The sequence below is a fragment of the Leopardus geoffroyi genome, chromosome A3 (genome assembly GCF_018350155.1).
Source record: "Leopardus geoffroyi isolate Oge1 chromosome A3, O.geoffroyi_Oge1_pat1.0, whole genome shotgun sequence".
NCBI lineage: Eukaryota > Metazoa > Chordata > Mammalia > Carnivora > Felidae > Leopardus > Leopardus geoffroyi.
Window position 1 is genome coordinate 1,209,539 of NC_059336.1, and position 17,063 is coordinate 1,226,601.

At 65.1% G+C, this 17,063-nt stretch overlaps 1 protein-coding gene across 1 annotated transcript in view; it reads right to left on the reverse strand.

The window, feature by feature from the left end:
- The window catches only part of COL9A3 (collagen type IX alpha 3 chain), a 17,598-nt gene extending 3,489 nt beyond the window's left edge, over positions 1 to 14,109 (reverse strand). Inside the window, exons 1-27 of the mRNA XM_045444007.1 lie at positions 13,977 to 14,109; positions 13,360 to 13,428; positions 12,233 to 12,268; positions 11,575 to 11,646; positions 10,933 to 10,986; positions 10,195 to 10,230; positions 9,877 to 9,900; positions 9,629 to 9,682; positions 9,219 to 9,272; positions 8,847 to 8,888; positions 7,664 to 7,720; positions 7,223 to 7,276; positions 6,523 to 6,576; positions 6,182 to 6,235; positions 5,892 to 5,945; positions 5,482 to 5,535; positions 4,793 to 4,846; positions 4,007 to 4,060; positions 3,868 to 3,921; positions 3,680 to 3,724; positions 3,528 to 3,581; positions 3,393 to 3,446; positions 2,876 to 2,929; positions 2,694 to 2,765; positions 1,708 to 1,743; positions 1,213 to 1,257; positions 82 to 114 (exon numbers count right to left, since the gene is read on the reverse strand). Coding sequence (XP_045299963.1) covers positions 82 to 114; positions 1,213 to 1,257; positions 1,708 to 1,743; positions 2,694 to 2,765; positions 2,876 to 2,929; positions 3,393 to 3,446; positions 3,528 to 3,581; positions 3,680 to 3,724; positions 3,868 to 3,921; positions 4,007 to 4,060; positions 4,793 to 4,846; positions 5,482 to 5,535; positions 5,892 to 5,945; positions 6,182 to 6,235; positions 6,523 to 6,576; positions 7,223 to 7,276; positions 7,664 to 7,720; positions 8,847 to 8,888; positions 9,219 to 9,272; positions 9,629 to 9,682; positions 9,877 to 9,900; positions 10,195 to 10,230; positions 10,933 to 10,986; positions 11,575 to 11,646; positions 12,233 to 12,268; positions 13,360 to 13,428; positions 13,977 to 14,048 — 1,395 coding nt within the window. The 5' untranslated portion in view covers positions 14,049 to 14,109. The remainder of the gene's footprint in view (positions 1 to 81; positions 115 to 1,212; positions 1,258 to 1,707; positions 1,744 to 2,693; positions 2,766 to 2,875; positions 2,930 to 3,392; positions 3,447 to 3,527; positions 3,582 to 3,679; positions 3,725 to 3,867; positions 3,922 to 4,006; positions 4,061 to 4,792; positions 4,847 to 5,481; positions 5,536 to 5,891; positions 5,946 to 6,181; positions 6,236 to 6,522; positions 6,577 to 7,222; positions 7,277 to 7,663; positions 7,721 to 8,846; positions 8,889 to 9,218; positions 9,273 to 9,628; positions 9,683 to 9,876; positions 9,901 to 10,194; positions 10,231 to 10,932; positions 10,987 to 11,574; positions 11,647 to 12,232; positions 12,269 to 13,359; positions 13,429 to 13,976) is intronic.
- Positions 14,110 to 17,063: the final 2,954 nt, after the last annotated feature.

Below are 17,063 nucleotides of genomic sequence, written 5' to 3' on the forward strand. Positions count from 1 at the left end.
TTCCGGGCAGAGCCAGCTTCGCGACCTGCAGGCCTGTGTCTCCTTCGGGCTTTACCGTCGGGACGGCTGCCAGCCACTTACCTCTCCTTTGGGACCGACGGGACCACCGGGACCCTGCGAGAGAGGAGCCGTTGCGTGTGCTGCTAGGCAGGCGGGCATTTGCTTCCAGAGAACCAGGCCAGCACGTTACCGGTCAGGGATGGCCTCGAACAGCCGGGAAACTACAACTTGACCGCTTCAGGATCTCTCGCAAGTACGTTTTTATCTCGCTGGGGTTGTGTTATGACCACTGATGTTTTTGTGACTTAGTTTTCCTAAAGGGTGTTTTCAGTAGCTGCTTCGGACTTTTTCTCACACGTGTTGACTTTGCTCCTGGCCGTCATTATCATTATAATAAATGACGCTAAGCTGACAGTCTGTCCCTAAGGTTCCCTTTCCCCAGCTGTGTCCTCCTCAGGAAGCTTCCTGGCTGCCTGTGAACAGGCACGTGGTCCCAACCAGACAGCAGATGGCCCAGGACCCATTCTGCCATGCCGCCATCGGCGAGAGCAGACGCCTCTGGGCTCCGCAGCCGGCAGGAACTGCCACCCCCCATCAGATTATCAGGGACGGGTTCCCAGGGTCCTGCTGGGTCAAGGTCATCCGGGAATTCCCCAAAATAAACCTCGAGCGTGCGCGCGTACGCACACACACACACACACACACACGCAGCCCTGACCACGTCCTGGCTATAGTCACAGGGCTGTGGGCTGTGCCAGAGACGAGGGTCCCCGGGGCCGGGTGGTCACCATCTCCCCCTGACACCTCGACAGCCTTAGTCACTGAACTGAAACCCTGGCCACGTGGCAAAGACCCTTCCCCCGAAACCCCACGACCGTCGTGCCCCAGCCTCCAGGAAAAGGTCCATCTGTCCATGAGCTCAGTCAAGGATTTTACTCTAAACATAACTTGATTTTTAGCTCTGTGGAGGCAGAGTTTTCTTGAGTTTTATCTGAACCGTGCCCCAGTTCCCGCCGAAAGTCACCAGTGACGTGACTGCAGGCAGTATCACGTGGACAGGAGCCCACAGGACCCACAGGGACACATGGGCCCAGCCCCTGGCCTCCACACGGCTTCCCCCACTCCCAGGACCAGCAGAGACTGGCCTCCCCCCGACGTGGCTAGTTCACACTCAGCTGTTAACACAAGTGAGGCAGACTCGGTCACACTCACCAGCTCTCCTTTGTCCCCAGGAAGGCCGTCAGAACCTGCAATGCCCTGGGAACGACACGCCCCAACGTTAAACCATGTTCTCAAGCCTCGGGAGCTGGTTCGCGAGACCCCGGACGAGGGGGATGCAGGCTGACGTCCCTCATTCACCTGACACGAGGCTTTCTTGCCAAGCAGAATCCTCAACCAATATAAAGAGGACCTGGGGACACCTGGAGGTCACAGGCCCAGCACCCTAGCCTTTCCAGAGAGGACAAATTTTTGACCTACGAACAGGCCTGGAGCCCTGATGCCGCCCTTGACGAGCTCACATTCCCAGAACGTCTGCAGGAACACCCCCTCCCCCGGGCGCCCCAGGAGCCGAGCCGGGGAGTTGGGCTGGGTGTCCAGAGCAGTCACCTCCACTCAGAGGGAGCAAGGAGAAGCCAGTCATGAAGACAGCGGGAGGGAGAGAGGAGCTCCAGCCTGCATGGACGGGACCAGCGGGCACCCACTCACCTGGTCTCCCTTCGGGCCTGCGGCTCCTCCAGGGCCCTGGCAGAGAGAAGGCTCGGCCTTAGAGGAAGCCCAGGGCCCCGGGGGGGGTGGAGCACAGGGGCCCCGGGCGCGTCCCCCAAGTGTCTTAGGGACGCCAGAGCATCGCAGCACGCGGGGTGCCGTGGGTGTTTAATGGGCCTCTTTGGGTTGGGTGTTGCTTGTACCACCAGTGACCGTGCGGGCAGCTGGCACCTGTAACCCTCGGGTGGCGTCCCGAGTGGGACCGGACGTGTCTGGGGAGGTGCAGGCTGGGGTCGCCCCGAGAACAGACAACATTAAAGTAACAATTGTCCGTCTGCTCAAACAGCAGCAGGAGCCAGAGCTGCCCTGGGAGGGGATGGAGGAGGCCGGGTGGGCAAGGTGGGGGGAAGGCGAGGACCCTCTGTGAGCACAGCCCCCGGGCCCCCTCCCCCCCTCGCAGAGGCCCTGGCCCCTGGGGTTTCCCGCCCGCCTGGAGGCTAACGGAGGGCCGCTTTCTCGGCCAGTGGTTTCCGTGGCCCCCACCCTGCCCTGCCCGCCTCCCCGGAATGAAGCGAGGTCTGGACGGCAGCTCCTGGGCCTTCCCGTCTACAGGGGTGATGGCAGAGGCAAGCGCGGCCTTGGCAGGGCCTGGGGCGCGTGTCCAAGTGGGGCCTGGTCCTGCCCCGCCGGGCGCCTGGGCGCTCTGGCCCGACCGTCCCGGGACCACAGGGACCCACACTGAACCCACCATCGCAAGACCACTAGGAAAGTTAGAAGCAGTCACGGTTAACGGCAGTTGTGGTTTTCACACTTGTCTTAAAGCAACGTAACCCTTTGACCCTCCGCTGAAACCTGACGGGCCCCCACGGAGCCAGGAGCACCGGCCTGCCGGCCACCGGCAGCATGTGGTCCTCCCCTGTGGGTCCCGGGGACTGTGAGCAAGGGCGGGGCGGGGTAGGGCACCCCCTGCCGGGACAGCCACTTACCCGGTCACCCGTGACACCTCGGAGGCCCTGGGGGCCCGGCAGGCCGGGGTCTCCTGTGTCGCCCTTCCGGCCCTGCAGACAAGGACCCAGCTCGTCAGCACCCACCAAGGAGCCCAGCAGGGACCCCTCCCCCTGCTCAGCTGGCCCCCCTGGGCGTAAACCCCGCCCCAGATCTCACCCACCTGGAAGCCTCGGACGCCAGGGGCTCCAGGAGGGCCTTGCGGGCCTAGAGCCCCCTGAAAGACAAAAGGAAGGTGTGGGTCCCGCTCGCCCGCCCCTAGGGACGCCGGGCAGACACGGGAGCTGGCCTGCTCGCCGGGGACAGAGATGGGGGGGCGGCCGGGGGTTGTGGGGGTGAGGCGTGCCCTCAGACCCCACGCGCCCGTCAGCCTTGGGAGCCAGGCACCCACACCCAGGGCTGCCCGGGGCCCTGTGGCCAGTGTCCCCACGATCCCATCTATCCACCTACTCGGACGTGAGGGGTGGGAGGCCCCCACTACACCTCACGGAGCCCGCGGCGGGCGCTGTGACTTCCTCCCTCGGCAAGGATGGGACGGCTAGGCCTGGCCCTCGGTGTCTTTTGGCTCTCGTGGGCTCGGCTCACTGACGTGTCCCAGATGCCTCCCCGGCCCGCACGGCGACATGGCGGTGCCTCCCTGCCCTTCCCCCACCTTGCCAGGCTACACCTGCCTCACTCACCGCCGAGCCCCTGTGGCCAGCCTCACCACGCTCCCCAGGCACGCCAACGTCTCCCTGCACGAGGTGGGGGGGAGGGGGACAGGGGTCAGCAGGGTCCGTGGACTTAGGGCAGGGAGGGGCAGGGGGGACACTTACCGGGATGCCAGGCTCTCCCGAGGGTCCGGCCTCACCCAGCTCCCCGGCTCGGCCCTGCACGAGAGAGAGCCCCGAGTGAGCGCTCGTCCCTCCCTCCAGGGCCCGGGCACCACCCCCACCCCCACCCCCAGCAAGACGGAGAAGCCACCTACCAGTTCTCCCTTCTCGCCCTTGGACCCTGCTCGTCCGGGGAGGCCCTGCGCACGTCAGAGGTCCGGGCTGTGAGCCCGTGGCAGAGCACCCCCAAAGCGGGGCTCCCCCTGCACAAACTCCCGCTCGGGGACGCGCAGAAGGCCCCCGTCCCCGAGCCCCCACCACCGAGGGAAGCCCACACGCTCACCGGCAGCCCGTTGGGACCCTTCTCTCCGGGGGCACCGTTGCGACCGGCCTCTCCCTGCGGGAAGTCGGGGGACAGGGTGCTGAGGCCCGGGAGGCCCAACCCCCGCAGACCCCTTCTCCCCTGTAGGCCAGATACCAACCTTCTCGCCATCGAGTCCGGGCACGCCGTCCCGCCCGTCCTTGCCCGGCATACCCTGGGGATGGGGGGTGGTGTGAGGCCTGGGGCGCAGCGCGTCTCCCGTCACCCCACCCTCCCTCCCCAGGCCGGTGTGTCCGTCCCCGCAGGGGGCGTGTGGAGAACGCCGCCCTCCGCGTCTGCCCGGGGTTTTCACCACACCCACAGCCAAGTTCTGTTGCGGCCCGTTTTGCAGATGAGAAGACAGAGGCTTGGGGGCTGGGATGTGGGCCTTCCCGATCCCACACTCTGGACCGATGTGGGAACAGAGAGCACAGCCCAGTGTTGGGAAACCAGCAGGAGGGCAAGCTTTCAGAGGAGGCCCCCAGGGGCCCGTCCTCGTCCCCGTGGGTTGGGGCTGGGAGGGGCTGAGCAGGGGACCGGGCAGTGCGGGTGCCCCAGGACCCTCAGAATGCCCCACACCTGTGCCCACCGGTCTACCCAGCCCACCCTTCTGTCCCCTGCGGCAGACGCTCTGCCTCCTCCGCCCGGTCGGGGCCGTCCGGAACACGTGGCCCCGTGCCCTGCTCAGCCACTGCTAGGAGGCTCCGGACGGCGACAGCAGCGTTCGGCCAAGTGAGGGCCACACGCCGGCCGCGGACAGCCCCGGGCGGCTGAAGGAGAAGGGTTCTCCCGGGGGGAGACACTTGCAGAAGATGGGAGGCCAGCAGGGCCAGCCGGGGCCTGCTCTGTGCAGGGACACCAGGGACACCGGCCGTTGTCCGACACCGCGGCAGCCGCGGGCACTCACCGGCTCTCCGCCCGGCCCGGCCACTCCAGGGGCTCCTTTGGGACCAGGTCTGCCCTAGAAGACACATAAGCCACTGCATTTGGGACCTTGAGGAAGAGGAATGCTCCCCCCCCCCCCCCCCCCAGACTGTGTCCCTGGTCCCCAGGCAGGCTCAGGCCAGGAGCCCTGCACGCGCCCCGTGCCCATGACTCCCGGGGACCAGGGGCTGCGCTTAGGGCTGGGGGATGCCCAACCACGGGGGGAAGGGCTTGTGGACTCGGGACCTGTCTCAGCATCACGCGGCCGCCTCCTGGGCCTCTGGCCACGGGACTCAGCCTGGGGGACGACGAGGTTGAAGGCGTCCGCAGGCAGACGCCAGCTCGGGGCTGTCCCCTCATTGCTCGATCATCTCTCAGCTTTACTCACGGCCACTCGCTCAACCTGAGAGTCATTTTCTCTGTTATTCCATTTCACAGTTGGGCAACGTTGGCGCAGGGCCCAGGGCCTCTGGCGGGATGAGTGTAGCGGCCGGAACGCGCCCCCAGGAGTCTGGTCCTACAGCCTCCGCCCCGCTGCTCCCGGCACGAGCTCGTCAGAGCCACCAGAACTGCCGGTGACCCAGCTGCTGGCCAGGGGCCACCCCACCCTCCCTCCCCAGAGGTCGGCATGTCTGGAGGAAGGACCCAGAGAATCAAGGTCACTTTACTTACAAGGTCACCCTTGGGGCCACGGAATCCGTCTGGGCCCCTCTCGCCTCTGTCACCCTAAAATGACGGGAGGGGGGGAGGTATGGAAACAAAAAGTTAACTGCAGAAGGTAGGAGGGCTGGATGGTCACAGGGGCCAGAGGGACGTTGACCACACCTCACACACGTCCAGAGGGAAGAATACCAAAGTCCCAGCGAGAACAGGCCCTCGCGGTAAACTCAACCCCCCCAGGTGTACCCCCTCCTGCCCCCAGGTGTGCCCAGGGGTGCGTGCCCACAAGAGGACTCCGCTCCCGGAAGGGCCAGCCCGGCGCAGCCCAGGGGACTGAGGGAGGCGTCTGAGTGAGGAAGAGGAAGCGTACAGAGAGCCCAGGCCTGCGGGGGGCCACCCTCCACCCCCAGACACACACATACCACTTTCCCAGGGGCTCCTGGGATCCCCAGCGGCCCTCGGAATCCGATGGGACCCTGTAAAGGAGGCGGGGGGCCATCTGGGGTCTCTCATCTGGAGCCTGGCCAGCATCCCTTGGAGGACGTGGCTCCAGCCAGAGAGACCCTGCCTCCAGCACCCCCAACAGACACCCCCAGCGGGCCCCTCCCCGGTCAGCCGCCCAGGGGTCCCAAACCGCCCCCCACCCCCCTTTGCCAAGGCCTCCACTCCGCTTGCCTAGGGCCCCTCTCCACCTGATGCGGGGCTGACTTACCCGATCCCCGGGGGGCCCGGCCGGCCCCGGCAGACCTCGAAGTCCCCGAGGCCCCTGTAAGAGGAAGGCTGGAAAGGCAGGGCCTGGGCCAGCAGCACCCCCAGGACCGCACGCCCCCCGGGAGCCACGGAGGGCCCTAGGGTCTTCCCTAGAAGCACCTGACCTCGGGCCAGGCCCTGGAGGGGGCAGGGCCACAATTCCTAGGATCTGCAGCCTGGCAGAGACAGGACCCTGGCCCGGTCCCTCTTACGGGTGTCGGTGGACCGTCCCCTGCAGCCCTAAGCGGTCGAGGGGCTCTGGCCCCACATCCCCACCCACGTCTGGCCCCTTCCCCTGCTCACCTGCAGCCCTACAGTGCCTGGGATGCCAGCAGGCCCGGGGGGGCCAGGATCACCCTGCAATGGAGATGAGGTGCCGTGAGCTGGGTCAGGCCTGAGCCCTCCCAGCACCTGTCCAAGCCCACTGGTCCCCCCAGATGAGCCCGTGCAGCAGGGGCCGTGGCCCCGTTCACAGCTGAGCCTCTGAGGTTAGGGGGGGTTCTGGCCTTCCTCTGGAGGGCAAGATCCCTGTGGCTTCTGCTCCTGCAAGGCCCCCAGCCTTTCCCAGACGCCTCTGCCTGGCTGGCGTGGGCACGTCTACTGCCCGAGCGGCGACCTCACCGTGCCGGACATGTACCCAGCCTCACCTGGTGCCTGTGGGTAAGGGCGAACCAAAATCTTCCGCGGCCAGGGGCCAAGGTGGGGGGGGGGGTGGCAGGGGCCTCCAGGAGACCTCTCCAGCCACCAGCGGGGCCCGCCTGAGCTCAGGGAACTTCCACGTGAGACCAGGCAGGTGGGGGGTTCGTCCAGGGACCCTACCCCAGATCACTTGGCTCCGACTGGCCAGGCCCCACAGAGGAGGCATGCATAGCACGCCCCAGAGGCGGCCGGCACCTCCTCCCTGACCCACCGCCAGCGGGGCCCTGGCCCCCACCCCACCAGGCGCCCCTCCCTCCCTCCCACCCTCGCCCAGGCCGACGGCCCTGCCGCGGCCCACATTCACCTTCTCGCCATCCTTGCCGACCTCTCCTTGCTCCCCTTTGTAGCCGGTGGGCCCCTGAAAGCCAGTGGGGGCGAGGAGTCACAGCCCACCCCCAGCAGCCCTGAACAGAGGCCTGCGTGGCCACCAGATCAGGTGGGGAAACTGAGGTCCGGTCAAGAGGGGGCAAGGCCGGGCCAGGGAAGGGAGCTGGTGGCCTGACGCCAGCTTCCCTGGCTGCAGCTGTCGCCATGCCGCCCGGTCCCGGTGGCCACACCGGTGCCCAGCCCCTTAACAGTGCTGAACAGGGGGGTGGGGACAGAGCAAGGCCCCCAGGCTGGGTCGGAGGCCAGCTCTCCCTTCTTCCTGGAACAACCAGGGTGGGCTTTGTGGAAGCCCGCCTCCCCCCGAGTCCCCTCTGGATCTTGAGGCTCAGGTCTGAGTCACCCTGTGGCCGCCGCTCACCTTGAACCCTGGCATTCCTGGGGGCCCGGGAGGGCCTGGGGGGCAGATGGCCGGGCACTGTTGGAAAGCAGAGTGGTCAGAGCGGGACCTGCCTCTCAGGTCAACACCCAGGGGCCCTGAGACGGGCCATTCCGGACGAGTGAAGGGACCTCAGGCCACACCAGGGCCTCCCGGGGAGCCCGGACGGGCCCTCGCTCAGTGTGGCCGCCCGGGGTGGGGTGGGGGGTGCAGAAAGGCACTGCCCGGAGCAGGATGGCAGCTGCCTGGCCCCTCGCGGACTCGTGCTGGGAGCCAAGCTCCCTTTCTCCGTACTCAGCGCGACGGCTGCTGGCTTCACAAAGGGGCCCTCGTCCCGTGTTCCCGCAGCAAACCTCAGGCCGGGGCTCCTGTCAGTGCACAAATGTGCTCCAGGAACAGACAGGTGTCCTGCAGACACGGACGGGGCACTCCGCACCCAGGGCACCGTAACGCCAAGGGATGGCGCTGGGTTCCCTAGATCATCCCGCAGCTCATCTCTGCCACTGCCTGGCCCATCGCCAGGGGCCCAGCCATTCTCCCGATTCTGGAAGCTTGTGGAAGGTTCTGGAAGGTCCCTAAACCCTCCCTCTGGCACGTGCCCTGGTCAAACACTCCGGACACAGGGGTGGAGCCAAGGGCGCCGGCAGCGGGCAGGTCACATCCTTCAGGAGCACCGGCCGCCGACCCCTCCGCACACACAGCGGAGAAGGACCTGGGGCCGCCCCAGACGCGGTCTTCGTTTTCACGGGAGCGAGCGACAAAGCTCACAGATAAGAGTGAGTCCCAGACGCTAGTCCAGAGCCTTCTCTGCTGGGGAAACCCTCTGTGCCACCCGTTGTAGCCGACACCCGCCGAGTGTGGCTGAACGGTCAGCGCCCGGCTGTGCCAGGCTACAACTGGATTCTGTTTCACTTCGATTCACATTCACGCTCCTGTGAGCAGGGGGTGGGGGTGGGGGTGAGGGGACCTGGGGGCAGGAGCGCGGGAGGGAGCGGCTCATAGCCAGCGGGCAGAGTTGGCGGGGCGAGGCCGCGCCCAGAGCTGGTGCCACCCACGCGGACCCGGGGGGTAGGGAACGAGCCACGGGGTCCCCGAGGCGGTGGGCTGGGCTCGTGCCCCCTCCCCCCAAGACGGGCAACCTTCACAGATGGCTGCAAGTGCCTACCTGCAGGTCAGTGGCGCCTTCAGGGAGGACCCCTGGGTGACCCTGGGACACAAAGACAGCTGACTTGGACGCTGCCGTCCCCCGCCCTCCCTGTCACCCACCACTCTGGACTCAGTCCCTTCATCCCTCACGTGGCCAGTGCTGGGCATTAACAAGGACAGAAACCACCTGTCCTGAGCCACTGGGCCTGAGCCCTGCCTGTCCCCAGGTCAGCTGACCCGGCTGCCACTTTGGCCCCGGACTCCGCCCATGTCTGAAAAGGGGATGGGAGTCCACGTGGGTGCGGCTGGGGGCCCCGGGGACAGGAGAGCCACGTCATCGCTGCCTGGCACTACCCCAGCGAAGCCCTGGGGTCCCCTGCCTGGTACTTACAGGGGGTCCAGGAGGTCCCGGGGGGCCAGGGAGGCCCGGTAGTCCAGAGGCTCCCTGGGGGGTGGGTTATGACGTTAGGTGAGGGTGACCAGCGGTCTCCCTCCCTGTGCCCTCACGGGGACGTTGCCACCTGCCCGCCTCCCCCAGCCTGGCCTGTGCATGTGCCCACAGCGCATCGCAAGGCCTAGCCTGTCCTTGTCCTTGAATGTCACTTGGGGTTTCCATCAAGGGCCATGAGAAAGGAAATGGGGGGGGAGGAGGAGAAGGAGGGTAGAAGGGGTAAGGGGAAGAGGGAGGGAAGGGAAGGGAAGGAGCAGAGGTGGGAGGAAGCCCTGGGGGGTGAATGGGGGTGTCCCGGCGGGCAGGGCCCTTGCTCTGAGCAGGGGGGAGGGTCAGGGCCAGCCACTCACCGGGGGGCCCCGGAGGCCAGCTCCACCAGGGATGCCGCTCACTCCTGCCTCTCCCTGGGGGGGGAAGGATGTGAGAAACAGGGGTCTGCACCCACAGACCCACACAGGGCTGGTCTGCCCCCTCTGGAGGGACAGGAAGTCCGGTGGGGGGCGGCTGGCCCCAGCCCCGGTTTGGGACCTGGCAGCCCGCCTGGCCCGGAGTGTGGTGGGCGTGCTTGGGTGGGGCTGCGAGGGTGGTCGGTACTCACCGGGGGTCCGGGGAGGCCTTTGCCCTGCAGTGACAAGCACGGGGTCAGAAGGTGCTGGGGACAGCCCACCCCCCCTCCCCTGAGACAGGCGGGCTGTACGAGGGGGACCCCCAGACTCCTGGTGCAGGGGGCCCTCCCTGGGGGAGAGAGGACACAGCCCAGATGGTGTCCCAGGACCCCAGCCCAGGCTGGCTCGGCCCCGGAGGGACAGCAGGCAAGAGGGCTGGACGCTGCCTCTCAGGGCTCCCGAGGGCACCCCTCCCCGGTCAGACCTTCTAGCTCCTCAAAGTCCCACTGCAAGGGGGAAATGACACTCACCCCCAGCCCGGGGGGCCCCGGAGGGCCCAGACTTCCCTGCAGAAGGAAAGAGGGTCAGGAGTGAGCTGAGCCCAGGCACCCAGGACTCTGTGAGCCAACCTGTCCCACCCGCCCCCCCCCCCCTCTGAAGTGGGAGCTCTCCGTTTTACAGAAGATCGAGGCCCCGGGGGGACCTCTGAGGCCCAGCGGCCCGGACAGGTCTTTGCCAATAATCCCGCTGAGGAAAATCCATCCAGACTGTTGGAAACGAACGCAGGAAGCAGCCCAGAGCAGGCAGGACACGCCCCCAGGAAGGCCCGGCGCTAGGGCTGACCCGAGCCACACAGAAGGGCCCCGTGCCCACCCCTCCAAGAAGCCTTCCAGGTAGCCCCCCCCCCAAAGGTCACGAGAGCTTTGGCCCCTGCCCTTTCTGCCGCTCCCCTGTACCCCGAAGACGCAGGCCCGGCCCGGGGGGCCCCCGACAAGAGACTCCCTACAGAAAGCCCGGAGCCAGCCGCCCTGGCGCGTAAGGCCGGTCGCCCCCGCCGGGTCTGAACGCTAGGACGGCTGCGAGCAGGGGCCCGTGTGTCGTCCCCCTGAGCCCACCTGCCCTTCTGTGGCCTCCACCTCACCGCACACGCGGTAGGACGTCCCAGCTGCCCTCAGGGCCACCAGCCTTGTGGACAGTGCTCAGCACTGGGGGTGGGGTGGGGACCTCACTCCCGAGTGGAACCCATTCAACTTGGGGCAGGCACTGACCCGTTCTCCAGGTGCGCCCTTGGGGCCCGGTGGTCCGTCCTGTCCTGTCAGACCCTGGGGAGAGAGGCAGGGGGGAGGGGGGCTCGAGGGGTCACGCTGGGAGGACGGTCCGCCTCCCCCCAGAGGGCACTCTCCTAACTAAAATGGGTCCGGACACCGGGAAGAACCTTGCATGCGGCCCCTTCCTCTCCCAGAGCCTCTGGGGGAGGTGAGGAGCTGATAAGCCCAGCAGGTGGGAGAAGTCCCTTCTCAGAGCCCTGCCGCGGCCCCCAGGGTCCTGGGGCCAAGGCCTTCAGCCCCGAGGACAAACGCAGCCAGCCTGGGGCTCAGAGGGGCCCAGGTAGCCCGAGAAACGAGAGCTAGGAGCATTTTCACCCCTGCCGCGAGCTGGCTGCGTCCTCTGCCTGGGCTGAGGGGTCTGGGATGCAGGCCAAGGGACCCCCGCTGGGGGACATCCGGAGACTCTTGGGACCGAGCAGGCCCAGTGCAGGCCCAGCCCCAGCGGGAGAACTGCAATTAAACTTGACTCCTGGGATACAACCCCTCCGGGTCCGGCTCAGGGGAGGAGAAGGGAGGGGGCTCACGAGAGGGGGCTCTCAGGAGGGGAAGGGGGGAGGGGGAGGAAGGGGCGGGCACACTCACGTCCACACCGGGCAGTCCTGGGAGCCCAGCCTCCCCTGGTTTCCCTGGCTTCCCTGGGGCCCCTTTTGGTCCCTGGAGGGAGGAGGGGGAGAGGAGAGGCGTGAGGGCAGGTCCAGCCCAGAGCCTTGGCCTTCACCAATAAGGCTTGTGTTCTCCAGCTGCGGCACCGCCCAGCAATTAGAGATTGGCTCTTCTCCACCGGAGGCCCAGCTGCCGGCTTTCCTGCAGACCCCCACCCAGCTGGGCCCGGCGCCCACCCTCACTGGCCCCAGCTGGCCGCCCTCTCCCGCCACCTCCCCCACTTAGTCACCTCTGTAGGAAGTTCACCTGGATGCTTCGTCAGCCGCCCGGGCTAAGGGCCTGTGCGTCCCTCTGTGGGACCCCCGGTGTGCCCTAGAACCCTCAATCCCTGGGCCTGAACAGCTCTGTGAAAGCCCAGGCCCCCCTCGCCAGCTGTAGCAACCTGGCCTGCCTGGCACCGGCCCAAAGACCGTCTCCAAGCCAGCCGCCACCCAGGGACACGCTCCCCTCCCGCCCCCTTCCCGCCTCTGAGGCCTCCTGCCTGGCGGGCAACCCAGGGCCCAGTGTGGTGGGAAGGGGGCGTCCTGACCCCTCAGTTCTAGGTCCACCCCTCCCCTCGCCGTAGCTGGACACTCACCGGGGACCCTGGCAGACCCGGAGGCCCAACTTCTCCCTGTAGAGGGGAAGACACCCACATGTGACCAAGCGTCCCCTGAAGACCCCAGCCCAGGGGAGCAGCGACCCAAGAGGCGACACGGGACCCCCCCCCCACAGGCGACCTCATCCACATCTAAGGGTCCCCCTCCTCTCTGGGGCCAGGCACAGGGACACATCCCCCACCCCTCCACCAGCCTGAGAAGCCTCGGAAGGTGGGCCACAGCCCCTCAGACTTGCAGAGGCCCAGGGGGAACGCCACCCCCGTGACCACTAGGCCCGAGACCCTTGGCGTGAGGCTTCCAGGCTTTTAAGTGGAACCCTCCCCAGAAGGAACGGCATGACTCCCGTCAGCCTGGGGCTCCTGGGGGGCCGGGCGCCCAGCCCCAGCGGGAGGGGTGTGGGGGCCCTGGGTCCAGGGCCCAATGTGGCCACCATGAGAGACACCCTGCGGGGCTGTCGCCGAGCACCCTGCGGGTCGAGATCAACCAGGGTTGGTGTGGATATGAGACTCAGGGCCATCTAGGGCCTTGGGGGCTCAGAGAGAGACTGAGGACTGGTCAAGGGGGGCTCTCGCGGGCGAGGGGGTCCTGGGGCAGGTCTCTGCTTTACATGGAGGTGGCTGGATGGGGGGGGTTCACCCAAGACGGTCCTGGGGGAGGCTGGCCGGGGGATTTCAGCTGCTTGGATTGGGCCACGCTTGACCTGGGGCACCCCTGGAGACAGCATCTCTGGGGCAGAGCCAGCTCCAGAGCCCCCCCAAAGCTGGCTCCAGCCCAAGACCCTCCGGGGACAGCCCTGCACCTCCACCCCCAGGGCCTCAGGATACAGGAGCAAGGGCCCCTCGGGGACCCGGAGACACGCACATCAGTGCCCACGTTCCCAGGCCAAAGACTACCGCGCACCCCCCACCTGCTCTGGGGACGGGATCCCTGCGGGCTGAACCCTGAACAGGAACAAGGACCGTCTTTGTCCCTCCTCACACCCCACACCCCGCTTCGCCCCAGCCCCGACGAGTGGGACTTAGTTTTGTCTCCATCAGGTCTAGAGGCTCAGGGAGGTTGCAGCCAGACTAGAACCCCACGGAGCCCTCCCCACCCGCAAACTCACATCAATGCCGTCCTTGCCCGGTTTCCCAGGTGGCCCTTGGGGGCCCGGGGGGCCTTGGGGTCCCACTTTCTGAAACGGAGAAGTGTCATCATGGAGTTGATCCCTCCCACCCTCTCCCGCGGGTCAGCCCCACAGAGCGTCCCCTGTTCCTGGGTCGGGAGCGGCACCGGGGGCCTGGCCCCGGCCCCCCCCCCCCCTGCCCAGGCCTGCCTCAGAGATCCCCCAAAGCCCGGGGCTGGCAGCGTCTGCTGCCTGGATCCTCCCGGAGAGGTTGCACCGCAGGGAGCCTCGGGGAACAAAGGCGACATTGTGCCCGTCTGGTGGCAGCAGCAGCCGACCAGGCCGGGCGAGGACAGGGCGACTCCCGGGCTCATCCACGAAGGGTCGCGCCATCTACGAGGGCTCCGTGGGGCGACCAGTCTCTGTGCTCCACGGCGAGGTGGGCGATGGGCCTCGAGGCTGCGCAGGCGGTCCCCAAGCGTCCCGGTTCCGGGCTCACTCACTGGCCCAGGGTGGCCGGGGAGGGGGCAGGTTGGTCCCCCGGCTGTGCTGCTCGACGCCCCGTCTCAGAGCCCCCGGACTCCCACCCTGGCCGCCACTCTCCGGCCCGCGCTCACCTGCGCCTCGGTCACGGTCGCGGCCAGGAGCTGCCCGAGCAGCAGCAGGGCCAGGGTGGGGGCTCCGGCCATGGCTGCACTCGCGCTCTGAGCAGCGGCAGCGCCGGCGGCCTGGGCTCGGGGCGGACGGCGGGCGGGGCGGGCGGCGGGCTGGACGCCAGTTCCCGCCCCGCCGGCTGAGCACAAGCCCCCCATTCAGCAGGGCCCACCTGGGGCTTCCGCGCCGCCCCACGCCTCCCCGCCCAGCCGGCCAGGGGGAAGAAAAGAGACCCAGTGGCATTTTTTGGCCAGCCTCGGAGTTAAAATTATCCCCGAGACCGATGAGTTACACACATATACCTTTTAGCAAAAAAGAAAGAAGTTCTTTTCACCACTCGAGCCCGGAGCAGGGCGTAGAGAGGGAACAGTCCCGCATTGAAGGGCTCCTTCCGAGAAGGGGCAGCCCCAGCCCCAGCCCCAGCACAGGGCGACCTCCTCGGGATCCTGAGTGCGACCGAGGCTGCCCAAGGCCCAGCAAGACCCCCAGCGAGGGCGAGCATCCCTGTGCCCGGGGCCAGACCAAGCCACGCCTCTGGCTCCCGCGCCGCCGTGTCCTGCCATGGGCAGAAGTCTAGGGCCATGCCTGCTCGGCCGGGGACATCGCCCATGCCCAGGGGCCTCACCCCAAACTTTAGCAATCCTGAGTGGCCCATCCGTGTTGCCCATCACTGGCAAAGGGCAGACTCTTACCCAGCTCTCCGCACCCCAAGAGAGGGAAAGGTGGCGGCCTCGGCCGAGAAGAAAGCCCCACCATGAGCCTGGGCCTGAGCACGAGTGGTGGATGGGCCCCTGAGGCTGGTGTTGGCTGTTCCCAGTTTTCACAAGATTTGGGCAGCTCAGGGCTCCCCGGATTTAGGCAAACTCTGCTTCCCCCTGGGAAGGCACAGGAACAGCAAGGTAGGGGGCAGCACCTGGGGCCAGGGGCCTCCATGGCCACCCTAGGGGACTCTCAAAACTCCAGGTCACCTACAGGCCCATTGCATTTGCAGGATCTCACACACACACACACACACACCCCGCCCCCCCAGGTGTCTGAATGTTTAGAATCCCCTAGGAAATGCTGCTTTAGGATTTAGGGTGTGCTGTATGAGCTAGGCTTCTCTTTCTCTTTTCTTTTTCCCTTCCCTCCTTTTCCCTCCTCTCCCCTCCCTTCTCCTCCCGTTCCCTTTCCTTCTTTTTATTTTATTTTATTTTTTTTTAGTTTGCATCCAAATTAGTTAGCATCTAGTGCAACAATGATTTCAGGAGTAGATTCCTTAGTGCCCCTTCCCCATTTAGCCCATCCCCCCTCCCACCCCCCCCCCCAGTAACCCTCGGTTTGTTCTCCGTATTTGTGAGTCTCTTCTGTTTTGTCCCCCTCCCTGTTTCTATAGTATTTTTGTTTCCCTTCCTTTATGTGCATCTGTTTTCTCTTAAAGTCCTCATGTGAGTGAAGTCATAGGATTTTTGCCTTTCTCTGACTAATTTCACTTAGCATAATACCCTCCAGTTCCACCCACGTAGTTGCAAATGGCAAGATTTCATTCTTTTTGATCGCTGACTAATACTCCATTGTATATATACATCACGTCTTCTTTATCCATTCATCCATCGATGGACATTCGGGCTCTTTCCGCACTTTGGCTATTGTTGATAGTGCTGCTATAAACATGGGGGTGCATGTGTCCCTTCGAGACGGCACACCTGGATCCCTTGGATAAATGCCTAGTAGTGCAATTGCTGGGTCGTCGGGTAGTTCTATTTTTAGTTTTTCGAGGACCCTCCATCCTGTTTTCCAGAGTGGCTGCACGAGCCTGCATTGCCACCGACAATGCAAAAGAGATCCTCTCTCTCTCCGCATCCTCACCAACATCTGTTGTGGCCTGAGTTGTTAACGTTAGTCATTCTGACAGGGGTGAGGTGGTATCTCGTTGCGGTTTTGATTCGTATTTCCCTGGTGATGAAGATGTTGAGCATCTTTTCGTGTCTGTTGGCCGTCTGGGTGTCTTCTTTGGAGAAGTGTCTGTTCATGTCTTTGCCCATTTCTCCAATGGATTATTTGTTTTCTGGGTGTTGGGTTTGATGAGTTCTTTATGGATTTTGGATACCAGCCCTTTATCTGATAGGTCGTTTGCAAATATCTTCTCCCATTCCTTCGGTTGCCGTTTAGTTTTGCTGATTGTTTCCTTCGCTGTGCAGAAGCTTTTTATCTTGATGAGGTCCCAGTAGTTCATTTTTGCTTTTGTTTCCCTTGCCTCCGGAGACATGTTGAGTAAGAAGTTGCTGCGGCCAAGGTCAAAGAGGTTTTTGCCTGCTTTCTCCTCGAGGATTTTGATGGCTTCCTGTCTTATGTTTGGGTCTTTCATCCATTTTGAGTTTATTTTTGTGTCTGGTGTAAGAAAGCGGTCCAGGTTCATTCTTCTGCATGTCGCTGTCCAGTTTTCCCAGCCCCACTTGCTGAAGAGACTGTCTTTATTCCATGGGATATTCTTTCCTGCTTTGCCAAAGACCACTTGGCCGTACGTTTGTGGGTCCATTTCTGGGTTCTCTGTTCTGTTCCGTTGATCTGAGTGTCTGTTCTTGTGCCGTCCCTTTCCTTCTTCCTCCCTCCCTTCCTTTCTTTCCTACACTAGTCAATGCGAGCGGTGGGGAAAGAGAGGCATGCAGAATTCCATCTGTAACTGACTGTGGACAATGGGGAAAACTCACAACCTCCGGCCCAGCCTGTAGGAGCTTCATTGCTGTGGGTGGGAGCTCAGGGCTTGCAGGGGGCTGTCGGTTTACCCAGGAGCAGCAGGTGGGAAGCGAAAAGGATAGAGCAGCGAGGCAAGATGACTGCTCACCGCTGGGGTGGACCGGCCGCCCCTCAGGTGCGAGGGTGTGTGTGAATTCCATCCAGAAGGGCCGAGAGACGCTCACAAGAGTTCTTGCCCCCCCAGCAGAGTCTGGGTCATCCTAGGACCCCCTCAGACAGCAGGGTGGGGCTTGGGGCCAGCCCCCCCACCCCCCCCCCGGCCCCTGCTGGACCAGACTCAGAGGCAGCCCAGCTGGCCTTCACGCGGGTCAAGG